We start from the raw sequence: 15,806 nt of genomic DNA, 5'->3' as shown, positions 1-15,806 counted from the left end.
CAAATGCGGCTTGGTTTGGAATATGTACGTCGTAGAAAAATGATTCGGAGACATAATTGCCCAATATCAGACGGTAACTTATGCCGATATGGCAATATAAGCCACGCGAAAATGTTAAGTATATTCTAAGGCTGCACATCATTAAATATGTGCCCACTCACGCTATTAATATAGCAAGAACCAAAGAAAGTTTATGAAATCATGGAAAAATAAATTGCCTGCAAGTCCGGAAGAAACCGAATAGCTTGTACGGGAATGGAAAAACCCAGTGCAGTTTTGAGAAAGCTTAAAGACGTTCATCTAGTAGGGCTTACGAGACCAACTAAGTGCGAAATCCACTTTAGGGGGACGTTTAACTATCCCTGTGTACAAATGCAGAGCGAAATCAGTGAATGAAGGTTTTTGTAAGCGCGCGCGCACAAGCTGCGCTTTCACTTCTTTTTTGTTTTTCGACTTCAACGAACAGCTTATCACGCGGCGGACACATTTTTTGAAGGATACAGGGTAAGCAGTTCACTAGCGTTAAAAGGTCTCTGAAGAGCTTAGTATCTGGTGAGGCCTTCTGATTTCAGTTTTTGCTAAATTCTGCTTGCTCCCTGTGTCATATGATGTTTCGAAGAAGCGTTTAGTCGTAAACCTGGATTACTCTCCAAGCCCATCTCTGCGTGGAGAATATTTGCGAGAGCTCACCTCGGGACAAGACGACCAACCATTAATTTTTTTTGTCGTGTGCTGATTCCGAAGTATCATTTTTCGTTATTCATCGTGCTTCTTTGGTTGAATGTTCGTGAAAAATATGCCACATTGGTTCGTACAGGGTAGTGGTCAATATCTGAGATATGATATTGGCAAGCATAGCTGGCGTTTTGTTCGGTATGAGCACTCCACTGGAATATGTAAGCACACAAAACCAATGTGTAGCTGTAGCATGACCATCTGAGGAAACGCTAATTATGGAGACAGTTGTTAAAGGGACACTGAAGTGAATTTGTCAAGCTCCTCTTTTTGCTTGCACTGCGTAGACTGGCTCAGATTAACACTTTTCATCGTTTATCTGATTGATAAGCCGGTAATTAATTTATAAAGCTCGAAAGAAAAACTACCATGCGCAGTCGGCGGCGGCCACAGCAACTAAATGCTGTGACGTCAGGAGCAGGTGCACCGTGATTGGGTGATGTCCAAGATTAGCATTCAAACAAGTCTCGGTTTCGGTTCTGTAAAACAACATGCTTGACATCCGACGTTATCATTGGATGGGCATTCTCGATATCTCAATAATCGTCATACCGTGCTTCTGCCATGTTGTCGGCTGTAAAATGCATTAGATAATCCTCCCAGGACAGCTTGGAATTGTAGCAATCACTAGCCGAGGTGTACGCAGTGTATGAACGCCCTCCGCATCCCCGCAGACGCTCAAATGCCATGCGCTTTTCCCCCATATTTGGAGCTTGCATCACTCATGCCTGTATCGTAAAAAGCGTGTTTGCACCAGGCCAAGGATCTGCTGATTATAGTGGCTGTGCCCACTGCCCGCAAGCAGTCGGTGCTTGTGGCAACAGCACGCCAACGAGAACTCGCTAGCGCGTCAGTGTCAGTCTGCGCGCGTTTTGCTAACTCGCTTGTGGAGCAGTGAACGTTACTGCCCAAAAATGGTGAACTCACTTTAGAAATCGTGCAGTAAGCGTCCCCCTAACTTCCACAATATCTCACGTGTAGCAATTGCATTTTTTAGACTGAAAAGCCGTGCTGCTGACCGCTGTGCTTGTTCACCCAGCGCAAAAAAGTGCTTCATGCTCCCTTGTTTTACGCTTTACCGTAAACGTTTCAGTTGATTTTATTTCCTTAGTACCTATATTGACTTCGCTGACTTCTCCCGCCTTCAAGTGGCCTTAGATTTTCCTTAGATTTTCCTACTAGCGTACCAGTCAGCGAACTTGTGTGCTTGTGCAGCACTTGTGTGGAGCGACGTGGACTTGGAGCTTGATACAGTGTACAAACTAACAAAGGAAATGCACGTTCTTCCATTCACAAACGTGTCGTGGCTTAGTTTCAACTGAGCAAACGAATTGCGACGACCCGTCGCTGGCCGGTGGCCTAAACACTGGGCCGACTGACTTTGTCGGAAGGTCGGCGAGCCGTGCAGTAGTGCAGTCAAGCCAAGTCATCTCCTCCTGACGTCACATGAAAACGCCACAGAAAATGGGCGAGGATGCAGAGAGGAGGACAGCATTTTCAAATTGTTTCTACTAAATAAATTCGCGTAAACGCACTGAGAGTGGTCGAAACATGGCCTATGGACTCCCGACTACTATTTGCGCTAGTAATCCCGGAATGTTTACAAATCACTTCAGTGTCCCTTTGAATTTCAGAGCAGTGGAATGACAATCAGTTACATGCATACGCTGGTTTCGCGATGCCGGCCTGCGACACACCTGGCTAGCGCTTATACAGACCGAATGTACGACACAAAGAGCGCTTCAGAAATATTTACACTGTCGTAGATACTCCACATATACGAACATTGTGACTGATTCACATGAATATCTATTTCTAATGCATACAAACAGCAAATCTCAGACGTGAACGTGCAGCAAAAGCAGCGGCGACAATGGGGAGTGGGCCGAAGCATCTCGCGGCTACTTTCGAAACTGGCTGCTAGGGGTATTTCGGTGGCGCCCCTAGAGGCAGCGCTCGAGGCATATAGGCATCTGAGTGGGGGGTAAAAGCAAAAACTACCTGCTCGTTTGTCGCTTAGTGGCTCAGCGAATGCTGCTGATGTGACTGCCCCAATTTTATGTATTCAAGCATAAATAGTACAACTGTGCAGCATTTCAAATGTGCGTCACCTAAAATATTGTGGAAATGGTATTTCTCCCACCCCACGGTGTTTCGATGGTGGCTAAGATCACGTGCTGTCAGCAGCGCAGATTCCTAGGAGGTCCAACTCGGATATTGTGTATGAAACTGCACTCCATGTTTAAGGGGACAGACAACCGATTTTTGTCGAGTATATGTGCTCTAGTTCATATGAAATCCAGCATGTTATATAGTGGGGTAACCACAAGCAATTTATAAACAGACTGGTGGAAATAATTTTAATTTGGCACTACACTTTCCGAAATCTGAAAGGTGGCGATTTAGTGTAGAAACGTGACACAATAGGTACAGACTACGAATTTTTGTGGCGTGCATGTCGTCTAGCTCATATGAAAGCCAGCATTTATATACTGGGGTAACCGACCCGCAAGGAAGTTTGAAATAATTTTAATTTTGCACTAAAATTTCTGAAGTCTGAAAGGTGGTGCCATGTGGCGTGTAAACAATTCCGTCTATTTCATCGCGGGATTCAAAAAACGCAGGGAGGAATAGGGCAGGTTGCACATTATTTTTTTAGCCGTGGAGAAGTTTTTAAAACCCTGTTGCCGCATGGCTTACTTTCATGGTTGCCACCATTCCTTTTGGCGGGACACGTATGGCTGATAAACCTAAAAAGTCCGACTTTAAAACTTCTAGGTCGCTGTTAGCAAAACCGTTTCGGATTGAGGTGTTCTAAGGGATGCCCTTCCATTTGGAATAAAGAAAATATACTAGGAAAAAAATTGGTTGCCTGTCCCTTCAAGGAGGCGAATACCCCCAATAGCCCATTGAGTGAAAGAACCGGCGCCCTGCGTCTGTAGCAGTGAAGGGGCTTCTTCGGAGGTGCTCCACAGCACGAGCTCGAGTGGAAAGGCTGGTGGTGTCTGGCATCGGTGTCTCTAATAGAAGAAACGCTCCTCCCGAGGTGCGAACTTAAATTCCGCAGTGATGAGTATGCCGCAGGTGAAGGGTGGGGAAGAACAGGCAGCGAAATTCACCACCGTTGTCAAATCTCCCATTGCATGGCGGCAGGAGCCAGCAGGAGACTGATCGATGCCATTTGAATGCATTCTCCAGCTGCAGGATTGCAAAGCCCTCCGGTAACGCGAGGCGGAACCAGCCGTCTCAGTTATTCAGCTGGACATTGCATTCACAACTGTTAAGCAGTGCTTAGGTGTCCTCAGATTTTTTTTTTGTATCAGTCATAATGACATTTAACTCTTCTCATGAATTTTTATTAGCATATTTTGTGCTACTAAGTTGTGCAATGTTAAAAAAGTCATGTCAAGCAAGTTGCCCAGCAGCACTATGTAAAAAAAAGCACTTTATAATTGCTTCATTCAAAAAACCTGTTGCACATAAGTAAAAAAAAGTTGCTTACAGACATTTTTTTTGTGTAGTGCTGCATACCAATACCAGATTTGGAAAATAATTCCACTGCCAGAAAATTGACCCCTTTTTAGTGTCAAATGCAACATTTTTTTAGAAATATTTCTTAAGCATGTAATGCTGCACATAAGTGGTTGAATACTCTTTCAACAATATCAGTCTTCAAATGCTTTTGACTAACGCTTGTGAAAAAAGTTTTAAAATCAATTTCAAAGGGGACCTCAAAAAAGAAAGTAGTGTATAAAAGACAGGCGATGGAAAAGGAGTTCCAAAAACAGATTTTGTGCGTAAATGTTTCGGGACTACTTTCTAGAAAAAAAATATTTGCTTGTGGACTAGTTTTTCAGCTACGAAAGAATGTTAGCACTCAAGGTGCCCGTGCTTTGCAGTGAAGCAGGTGCACTGTTGGTGACACAATTTTGGGTGGTTCTTTCGAAGAGATTCGGCGCACGATAAAGATCCCCAGGTGGTCAAAATTAATCCGGAGCCCTCCACTACGGCGCGCCTCATCGCCTGCGTTGCGTCGGCGCGTTAAACCTCACAATCAGCAATCATCTTTCGAAGAAATTTGATGTTTCCTATAACTGGTGGCAACAGATCTCCACTTGATGTAAAAACCTTTTTTATCACTAACTTTGCATTTATGTCCAGCGCACGGTTCCTGGACACGCTCGCAAGGCCGTGGAATCATGTTATAGTTAAAAGGAAGGTGAAGAGGTTTTAGAATTAAAAGAAAAGTTGACCAGCAGCAAGTACACATTGAATAGTTCCCGAGTACAAAATATTTTCGCAATACCTGCAATACAAGCGGCGAATACGCAAACAAAAGTGGCCCGAAGCTCCGCCCCCATCTCGGCGTGCGATGCCGGAAGACAGAAAAGTGGAAACGAAAACTGGCCGGGAAACGTCGTAGCTGAACTTCCGGCCGGAGTGGCCACCTGTGCCACGCTCTTGTCGCCGTGTTTCCTCAGGAGGCTCGCCACAGGGAGAATGCCGTTCGGTTTTTTGCTGTTGTTTTTCTCGATAGCACTTGCTTGGGCAATTTTTGTGTTCAAAAAGTATGCACGAATGCCAAAGCAGACCTCCGTTACCATGCCGTGTTCCTAAGGGGGATACTACCATGCTGGGATGTTTCATAACATACCGAAGCGACAGCCGAGGTGGCGGTTTTTGATGACAAAGAATATAGTACTATAGTCTAGCCCGCTTATAACGAAAACATCGGGAAGCGGGAATCAGTTCGTTATATCCGCTTTTCGCTATATCTGGACACAAAATGCATGTATACAAATGGTAACAGGAAACGGAGATTTGTTCGTTATACCCGTTATTTCGTTACAACCGGGTTTGCTAAAAGTGGGCTGTACTGTTCCCTACGTTGGACGCTTTGTAAAACGCTCTAATGCGTTTTTTTTTTTTTTTTTTGACAGCTACGTACATGAATGTTCATATCTGATGCTAGATATAGGAAGGATGGTGAATACTGCTGTACTTTTGGTCCGGGATGTTTCCTTCGTGTTCCAGGAAAAACATCATATTTGTTCAGGAAATGTCTATTTCTTTAAACACATCAGTTTTCTTTCCCTGTGGGACTTAGAACTGTGCTCAAAAACCCCACTTTTAGGGAAACTAAAACAAGGCTCCAATCCTGATAGAAATTCTCTTCCGGCTAATAGGTAAATAGTATTCCTCCAAAGTAAAAGGACCAAGACCACAACATTACTCATTTTGGAAGTATACATGCCGCAAAAAGATATTTGTCTGGAATGGGAAAACACCACTCCGAACCACCAAAGTACCATAATACGTGAGTGGCTAAGGGTGCCCAATTCTTTGACCAAGGTGTGCTGCTTTATCTTAGGGGCTATTTATTCCGTGTGCCTGGATATTATAACTTGGCAGCAACTTGTTGCTGTAGAACTTCGCATGTACTTCAGCGATATTCGTTGATAGTGAGCAAAATAACCCAGAAATCACGATGAGACTAAAAAAAAGTAGGAGCGAAGAGTGAATACAAGGCCTCGGTCTGATTAGCGGTTAATGCTTAAACATAACAATGGTGCAACAAGCCAGTGATTTATTATCACAAACCTTTGGTGATTGTTACCAAAAGTAACCTACTTACAATTTAACTGTGTAGTCCTCTTGGCCTGTTATAACGAGGTGGCCGTATTATATGATAGCAGAATACGCAACACTCATGCGAAAATCCAGCCCCACTAGAGCCGCTAATTCTACGGAGGCACCAGTATTGCTACAAGATTGCAAGAACGAATGCAAGGCAAACGGGTAGGCGCCACCAACCGAACCAGGGCAGGGATTGAGGAGGCTCGTAGCGCCGCTGCCAAAATCACGCGCGCACGCCTGCATGCGTGTGTGAGGGGAAGGGTAAGGTGGGGGACAACGAACAGCGGAATTTGGGAACCAGAGACCGCTTGTTAGCTTAAGCATGTTCTGGCAACACAATGCCGCCCCCCATACAGGTTAACAGCGCATCAAAGCTATATTGTTGCGCAGGGCCCGTACCTGCTTTTTGCTGGTACATTTTATAAACTCTACTTATGCTTAAACTAAATGGTTTATTATATATGAACGAACAGTTGGGGCAGTACGTAATTTTAGCCTAAGCATTAGAAACGCCCTATGTTGGTTGCCCAGTTCGGAAATGTTCTGACGAAACCCTCCCGCCGACGTACAAAGTCACTGTTTTGGGGTTATTGGCCGTGTAAAGCAAATTCAAGCTCCAATATACTTAAACCAACAGGTCGGGGAGTTATATTGGATTGGAAAAAACTTTTATTATTGGAAAAAACTTATTTCAGGGAGTTATAAAAAAAAAAAGAAACTTGCAGCCATGTGGAAACACAACTGCAAGCTAAATCGCGGAAAAGGGCGCGCGTCTTTCAAACGGGAGCGCGCGTTTTGCAAGATAAATGACGGTTGGACTCGTGTATGATAAAATTCAATGTGATATTCGGATTCAGCATGCGAGGAACTATATAAACCCGCCTCTAACTCAAATTTTTTCCCTTTAAAGGTGAAGCGTGGGGGTGAACGACCAGTCCACTGTCAGTTTATAATGATTTAGCTGTCAGAATTTTCAGTCGATTCACTGTTGCCACCTGGCTCACAATTACAGCCCTGGTTGTGTAAATAAGGTGCAGTACGCTAGAATTGAGGTTGGCACACTCTTACCAAGGAAGTAACAAAATCGTCCTGCATTGCAACACCACTTAAATTTTCTACGAAGAACTGTTATCAAAACCGTTGCAAACTTTATTAGAACAGTTTTTGCGTAGATCCATCACTATACCATCTGGAATATGTGCACATAAAAACGAAACTTGCGAGCAAACCACTGGTGCTGTTCCGGAATGGTTTTAAACGCTGCCCTTGTCCAAATCGATGTTCGACCACGGGTGTATTAAGTGGGGTTGTAATGCATGGTTGTCTGTGGACATTTAGTGGCACCGTGCTACCATGACGTAATAGCCAGGAAAACGTAGTAGTGAGGAACGTATGTCGAGTTCTACTGTATTAGTACAATGCAGCTGGTACAAACTGCATCTATTCCATACCCACCGCTGGCTCCCCGCTGGGCGGGGGCAGTGACGTTTGTTCGCTTTTTACTGTCGCTGATTCTCAATTAGAGACGTCACAGGAATTTTGGTTTCACTTAGGCAGATTTTTGCTTCTTTCTCAAGGGCTCACAATCCGAGCCAGGGCAAGCCTCGAACCCTGTCACAGGGACAGATCCGCCAGAGGTAGACTTATTACATACAGATGAATCACCGCTCATTACCTCCGTAGGTACCACCTGGCTCACGTCAACTTTACCAATTTTCAAGAACACGTGTGGCGTCTCCTTCAGACGAACACATTCCCTGATCCCGCTATATAACTCCACCGAATCCACCCTTCCTTATACCTTTCCCCTAGAATGCCCTACATGTGGCTCCCTCGCCACCCTTCCCCACACCTTCTGGGGATGTCCTAAAGACGCTTTTCCCCTAATTTCTGTGATAAGCAGTGAAGGATGCGCTGGGGAGCTCAGACCTAGAGGTGCAAACCTCCTTAGTCATCGAGCTGCCAACAGTGCCGCTCGGCACAAGCCAGCGGCCACAACCACTTCCTGAGCCACATGAAGCTCAACAAAAATGTTTTTTTGAGCGAAGCTCTTAGGAAATCGTAGTTTTTTGTGTCCACGGTTAAAAATACCAAGAAATTGCCAAGCGTACGCACGTGAGTGCGGGCCTCACGGCAACCGCCTGGACCTGGAAATCTAGAAATTTGAAAATGTCAACTTGATAGACACCCTAATGATGTGCCAGTGCCCTTGGTTGTAAGTGCCTTGGGCAAAATGGAAGTATCTGCCATCTGCATCGCACACCAAGTGTAGGCTGGCCATTGCCACCACGGGCAACTTGCTTTTCACTGGTAATATGGGTTGTCGAGCGAACCTTTTTTTGGGTGCTTGGGTGTGTGTGTATGTGGGTGTGTGTGTGTGGAAATTTGCTGTGCGATTGACCCTTTGGTGGCTAAATGGGTCCTGCACCTGTCCGGAATGGCCCAGAGGGTTGTCTGTTGTGGTGTTGCATCCCGACAGGGAGCCAGCTGACTGAGTGCAGTTCTTGCCATGCAATAGGAGCTTGGCTGGGGTGCACTTGCCTACATGCAATAGGAGCTTGGCTGGGGTGCACTTGCCTCAGGCTCAAGATTGTCTGTGCTTTCTGCCGCACCAGGGTCCTGACCATGGGACACACCTCACTCTGGGGCGATGTAATCCGTATTCTAGGATTGTTGCAAGCAAATGCGCATTCCGCTTCCTGGTTGCACGTTACATGATCAGCAGTTTTATTGCAACTTCTGCAATGTCGTCCTGCGTAGGATTTGCACCAGTCCGGTGCAATTTCTAGACCGGCGTCACCAGGCTCTGCATCTAATTGTGCTTTAGGTATGTTTGCAGCTCTGAAAATGTCCGTGTGTGTCTCTAAATAAAAAGAAGCCGGCAGCTTCTTTTTATTTAGAGCTTTTTCTTTTTATTTAGATGCCACGTTCAGGCAGGAAAAAGCATTGCCATTGTGTTGTAGAGTGGTGTAGGGGTTAAAAGCAGTGCTGCTAGGATCTTTGGCAAAGTGCAGTGGTGTGTTCCTTTTCTTTTGCATATTTCCACCTTTAGTGTTCAGTTGCAGTGAATGTGGTGTCTTCCTCCAGCAGCCGCCACAGCAGCAGCAGCAGCCGCAGCCACAGCCACAGCAGCCACAGCAACCACAGCAGCCACAGCAGCCACCAGCAGTGGCCACAAGCACCAGCACTCCAGTGGTTCCGGCCGGGAGTACCGTAGGTGGGGGAGGCGCTGGCAGCAGCGCTGGCGTCAAGACATGGAGCAGCGTGACATCCAACCAAGAGGCTGGTGGTCCCGAACGCAACTTCTTGGGCCATCAGTCGCCATTTTTTCCTCAGGAATTCCCCAAGCTAGCTGGTGGAGATGTGCCCATCGACGGGACCCCGAGGTCGGCAACAGACTCTCAGTATGGGCCTGGGCCCAGCCTGAGACCACAGAGTGAGTGCCCCCTGGTGTGCCTTGTTTTTTGTTACCCATCCAAGGACTTGTGCATGCCAAGTTCCCAGAAGTGCGCGGGAGCCTCCCCAATTTTAGAGAGTTTGCTGATTGGTTGTACGTTGGTGGTTAGCATCTTGTGCGAGCTCAAAATGCTGTGGTTCAAAAAATGTACAGTGTCGACCATCTATAATATAACCGCTTATAGTGCGGGACCGGATATAATGCGGGTATTTGTGACCACCGGTATGCCTCCCATAGAAGTCAATGCATAACCATACCGCTTAAAACGTGGTTTGCTAAAGCACAATACCGTTTATACTGCCGTTTTGTGGTGGGTCTGCTGATGGACTGGCCCAGCTGGGGCATCTTTTTAAAATCGCAAGACAGATAAAAAGACGGAATCAGTCATCTGACATCTTCATCAGGCAAAAAAAAAAAAAAAAAAAACGAAATAAACACTGCGCTTCTGTTTTCAAGGACGGTGCGTTTGAATGATGTTAAAGAAAACGATTTGAGAGGTAGATTGTGATGTGGTTAGATTCCTGCATGTTTTGTTTATAGTGGGGATTTTTGTGTCTCCCGTATCATACGTTATAGGCAGTCTGCACTGTATTTATATCTAAGGGGCATATTATCATCTGCTCCAGAGAATTTTTCCTGCTTCGCAATTGGCTAATAAATGTGACACCCCTTTCTTTGTCAGTGAAAAGGGACTTGTGCATTAGCTCAGGTTTTGATGACTGCATAATGTTGTTTTGAGAACTAGTTACATTTAAGAGAGTGGCCTTTATGGCTGATGTGGTGAGCACTGCATTTGGAAAAACCTGTCTTGCAGCCCCTGGTCCAACACCAAGGCTGTTGTGGGGTTCTTTCAAAGGGAGAGCGTAGACACACCCACACCACGCGGGTTTTCGTTGTGACCGTGAGTCGTGATGTGTGCATCACAGCCCGTTGTCGTGTGCACAGTGGAAGGCACCTGGAGCCGGGGCACCCTGCAACAGCAGCAGCAGCAGGCGGCCCCGGGTGGCAGTGGTGGCCCTGGCGGGGCTGGTGGGCAGGGCTGCGGCCCACCCGCCGGCCTGCCTCCGAGCAGTGGCAGTGGCGTGAACGGACAAGCGGCCTTTGCGCCTCTGCCACGGGGGCCCCTCTCCTCGGCGGGGCCACCCGGTGGGGGGTCGCCCTCGTCCCCAGCACAGCCATCCTATAGGCAGCAGCAGGCAGTGCCCCCTTTTGTACAGGTGCGTGGCTGCGCCTTGGGGGCCCCTTTGCCCGCATGTTGGTTGGGGAAGTGAAGGTGAAGGGCTCCTCGGTTTGGCCTGCACTCGCTGAACCAGGTCACGCATGTGCTGCCACTGCACAGCTGGCTGTGCACTTTTTCCATCTGCTTCTGCACCTCCTTTCTTGAGAGTTCGGGGTAAGCCGTGAACTCATCTTGTGCACTGCATGACGAGTGCATTCAAAAGCCGCATAGAAAAAGTGGCGCGCCTCGTTTCGGACTCGAATCGAGGAGGTATTAGTTCAATGAGTGCAGCCAAATTGAAGACACCTATAGCGAATTTGTGGCAGCCTGAATTCGGGCTTCTGTAGCCAATTGCAAGTGTGGCGCCTGGTGAGCATTTTGGATCTAAGAGGCGATACAGCATGCCTCCTTGACATTCCTTCTCAGTGGGCTCAACCTGTGTTTGTTGGTTGCTGCAGTGAAGATTTCTTTCTTTCTTTCTTTTTTTTTTTTTTGTGTTGTCATGCACGCCCCTGTTTCCTCCACCGCAGGTTTATGGACGTGGGTTTCCTGGAAACTATGCCCCCAACTACTCTGGCGTGCCTGGAGGCGCTCGTCCACCCTACACGTACTCTGAAAATAGGTATGCTTGCTGTCTGGGAAAGGGGGTCCCATGTAGTGAACACTCTCTCGCAACATCCAGGGTACGGGGCATCAGAAATGCGCCCGATGAAGACGGCTACCAGAGGCCAGCAATCATCAGCGAGAAGGACCTCAAGGGATTCGACGAAATCCTTCAGAATGACTCCCAAGATGGCTGGGCTGCTGCAAAGGGTGACATCGACTACAAGTGAGTGTTCTCACCTTCGCTGTCTAATTTTATTTTATTGCTAAATGCTGTTTATTGCAGGTATCGTTTTTTGATGTGATTCCAGCCTTGGATCGGTGCAAAATTTTTGTGAGGAATTTGTACAAACTACTGAAGCCAATTATATTGCTTTTTAGGCATCTAAATTTAATTTCAGTACTTCTTAAAGTTTGCAGAGTTCATAATTTTCAAACTGCACCAGCAGCATAGTCCTCGCTGACCTTGCTTAACTCTTTCGGGACCGCTCCATAGGCGATCGATCACATATGATCGATGGTTTCGCGAGCCTGCAGAATACAAATTTTCGCTCGATGGAACACCTAGCGACATCTAGGAGATAGTTTAAAACCTGGAGTTTTCTGTTCTGTGAAGTTCCTTTTTTTATCGCCAGGTGGCAACGCATCAGATATTTTATTCTGACGGGCAGTGGTTTCGAATGTAAACAAACATGGCGTCATACTCGCGCAAGCGCGATAAGAAATCCGCCTCGTCTCGTCTCGCATATCTCTGCCTTCTACTGTTGATTTTAACGATGAGAGTGGCAGTGAAGAGTCGGAATGCGGCTTTAGAGATCGGATTTCAGCTCGAGTGAGGTTTCGGGTGTCGATCAGCCTGGAACATCAAATCGCGCTCAAAGGTGGGTGTTCGTTTTAGTTTCAATTGGCTCTAGAGTAGGTTTGTGCGCTCGAAATATATTCTGGCTGGTTTATATTTGTTCGCTAGGGTGTTAACTACCTATGGTAGTGATCTCCTGCCACCAGCGCAGAAACAGGTCAAGTTTTTGCCGAGACGAGAGCCAGGCGTGTACCGGGGCGACGACGTAGCCAAGGACTTAGTGCCAAAGAGATCACACACAAAACAAAAAACGAGTTACACCTAGCCGCATCAAACTTTCGCGATAAAGAAACAAAGCATTGTGTTGGATTTTGTATATCCTGAAATAATTTTATTCTTTATTAATGTTTTTATATTTGCGCTTTTTTCTATCTTTTTCTTTAGTTTTTTTACGAAGTTCTTACTTTCAGATTTTTTCATGGTTCTGTCGTCAGTGTTGAAGGAAAACTTGGTATTCTATGTCAAAGAACATATAATTAGCTGCATTTTGGTGTATGCTAAGGCAGGATGGTGCCTTTGCTTTATGTAATAAAAAATTTGTACCGAGACCTCCCTTTTTCATCACTTTTTGCGGCGGTCCCGAAAGAGTTAAGGGGACGTGCTCCTCCAAACAACTTTTTTTTTAATAATGAAGTTAGGAGGCTGAAATTTTCACAGCTTATAGAGATTGAGCTCCTCTGGTCATATATGTAATCAGATTTTGAATAGCTGCTCCGGATAAAATGTTGCGCAGCATGACTTTCAGAAAAATGGCTTTTTTGTGCACACTTTTTTTTATAGTAAAAATTTTTTCTGAAACTTTTAAAATAGCCTAGGTGGTTCCTTATGAACTGCAGAGTGCACAAATCTACCTGAAAAAGCCTCATCATCATTTTCCTCACCACGAAAAAAAAATTACTGGTAGTGTGCCTTTTTTTGTTCTGTATATTTTTGTTTTATGACCGTCAGAAATATCTAAGGACACAAATTGCATAATGAACAAGATTTGTGCACTCTACGTGTTATAATGAACATCTGTGCAAAATTTCATCCTGATACAACAACTTTAAGTGGGAAAATAAGTGTGCACAAACTCAGAAAACGGACAAAAACAACAAGCTGAGAAAAACACAATTGAAAGTTTATTTCTTTGGCAGACTCAGAAATTCTTGCTCGAACAACATGAAATTTGGTGGGGATACAGTCTGAAATGTCCACATTGAGGTACTAAAACTAAAATGCTCCTGCTGCATAAGTTGCACCCTCACGGTTTTTGCTGGGGTAGTCCTTGGTATGGGATTGTTTCACCAGGCTGCGGCAATGGGGCTAGCCTTAGCAGTCAGATTTGCACACATCTGCCTGATCCTCCGCTGGTCACTTGCATTGCTTAGTCTGACCAGTTCTTCTGAAGGGAAGATTCCCAGTTCTTGGAGAACTTGCTCAAAACTAGTGTGGCCTCTGTTGAACCACAACCCTGCGAGGGCAGTGGCAGTCTCCACTACAGTGAACTGCAGGTTGTACGATAGCGTCCTGTGCCAGATGCGCAGTGCTGCTTCCGTCTCCATGGCATGGGATGAGCAGTCAACATTTTTTTCACACACAAGAGGCACGAAAGGCTTGCCACACTTCCTCCTCTTGCTCATCAAGCTTTTGGTGGCGGCTACAAGTACAAGTAGTTTGACAGCACCTCAAAATCCAGGCAGAGACCAGTGTCAAGAGAAATGGCAGTGCCAACACTGTTGTGGCTCGTGTCTTTGCTTCTGCCAAGTACCATCAAAAAACACACTCAGGTCAGTCTGACCAGCTTGCAACGCAGTTACTTGCCTTGCTTCAGCAAGGTTGTCTGAGACGCCTTTTGTGGCCGCAACATGAACTTTCTTGGCAGTGTTGTAGAACATCTTTTGATGCTGTGGTTTTGGTAGACCAAGAATGGCACAAAACCTGCACAGCTGATCGTGTCCGATGCCAACCGCGCGTGCAGCGAGTACCGCTTTCACATTGACGGCGAAACTGCAGAGTTCCGGTTTGCGGCCTCCGCGACCGACGGCGGCAGCGCGCTGCGACGAGTAAACAGAAGAAATCACTCCCGCAGCCACTCCCGCAGGGCACTTCTCGTTTTTGCACTTCAGTTCCAGTACCGATGCGAGGCCCTTCCGCTTGTTCGCAACCTCAACTACGACGAGTTCGCACTTCCCGCACGTCGCGCACACGGCGGCACTCAAGGTCAGTCAGAGCGCCGACTCCACAGATAACTGCACCGCTCCCGTGGTTGGCTGTCTCCTCACCTTGGAAGGCTGCCGACTTCTTCTCCGATGCGCTTATAAAGCCGATATCTTCGCTGATAAAATCAGCCCCGCCTGGTAGAGCCGCGCTTGCAACGCTTGAAGGCCCGGCGCCGTTAGGCCTCACGGTGCCGGTCGTGCCGGCATTGGCCGTGGTCGTCACAATGCTGCGCCGCTTGCGCTTTCCTTTGTACCGGCATGAAGTACGCTGCTTCCGGCGACAAAAGTCACGCTTCTCCTCACCGTTCACGATTAAAAACACACGATAAGGAAATAGAAAAGATAGCGCGAAGTAGCGAACGGAACGATGCGGGCGATGGCGGCTCACAAGCGGCAAGAGCCAATGGCGGTCCCGCTTTCGCGTCACGTGATTTAAATGCCCAGTGGGAGCTCGCAAAACAAGCGGGAAGAAACATTTTTTTTATTTTTTTTACGCGGAGATACGAAGCTGGCGAGCGGCTCAATCGAGAGAAGAAGGCTTGATCTACCTCTCTCAAGTGACCAAAATGGCGGCGAGCCACGCTGCCGTGCGGAATAAATTCTCAAACCTGGCCGAAATTTGGCTTGATTGCGCGATTTCTTGGGTCACCGCGAGTCATTCAGACACATTTTTCACTAAGTTCTCGTTCGTATTTCGTTTTCATTTTTTTACCCATGAAAGAAGGATAGTCAAAGATGCTAATGCAAGGGAAAACAAAAAATCGGTATATTTCGAAAAAATCGCGTTTTTTCGACCCGCGTGTCCCCTTAAGGACATGTGAGATGCCTTCCTGGCTCATTGGAGGTTATGTGCAAACATTCAGGTGGCAGAAGCACCAGTTTTACGCCCAGCGCACCACAAAGTTCACTACAGGCTACTAGGGTACCTGTATTTTACTTGATCTATGCCTGATGCGTAGCTGTTCCGAAAGTGAAGGGTAAGGCATGGTCTTTCTTTGATATTAATTTGCCTTCAGACTTCAGCTAATTTCTGGGTGCCCTAATCTTGCTGAAGTAACAGCTTAGTACATGCGGCTATCCACTGTCAAACGGTTA

The 15,806-nt window shown here is 46.5% G+C and overlaps 1 protein-coding gene across 6 annotated transcripts in view; it reads left to right on the top strand.

The window, feature by feature from the left end:
- The window catches only part of LOC144147444 (uncharacterized), an 88,209-nt gene that overhangs the window by 11,152 nt on the left and 61,251 nt on the right, over positions 1 to 15,806 (top strand). For 5 of the 6 annotated variants that reach the window (XM_077679563.1, XM_077679565.1, XM_077679560.1 and 2 more), the window contains exons 5-8: positions 9,460 to 9,808; positions 10,775 to 11,046; positions 11,579 to 11,670; positions 11,731 to 11,877. In XM_077679563.1, the coding sequence (XP_077535689.1) occupies positions 9,460 to 9,808; positions 10,775 to 11,046; positions 11,579 to 11,670; positions 11,731 to 11,877 (860 nt within the window). The remainder of the gene's footprint in view (positions 1 to 9,459; positions 9,809 to 10,774; positions 11,047 to 11,578; positions 11,671 to 11,730; positions 11,878 to 15,806) is intronic. The other variant, XM_077679564.1, reaches the window with a different exon arrangement.

This window comes from Haemaphysalis longicornis, unplaced genomic scaffold (assembly GCF_048455015.1).
Source record: "Haemaphysalis longicornis isolate Haplotype H1 unplaced genomic scaffold, Haemaphysalis longicornis Haplotype H1 scaffold_1, whole genome shotgun sequence".
Classification (NCBI taxonomy): domain Eukaryota; kingdom Metazoa; phylum Arthropoda; class Arachnida; order Ixodida; family Ixodidae; genus Haemaphysalis; species Haemaphysalis longicornis.
Note: the sequence above shows the minus strand (reverse complement) of the source record. Positions and strands in the feature narration are given on the sequence as shown.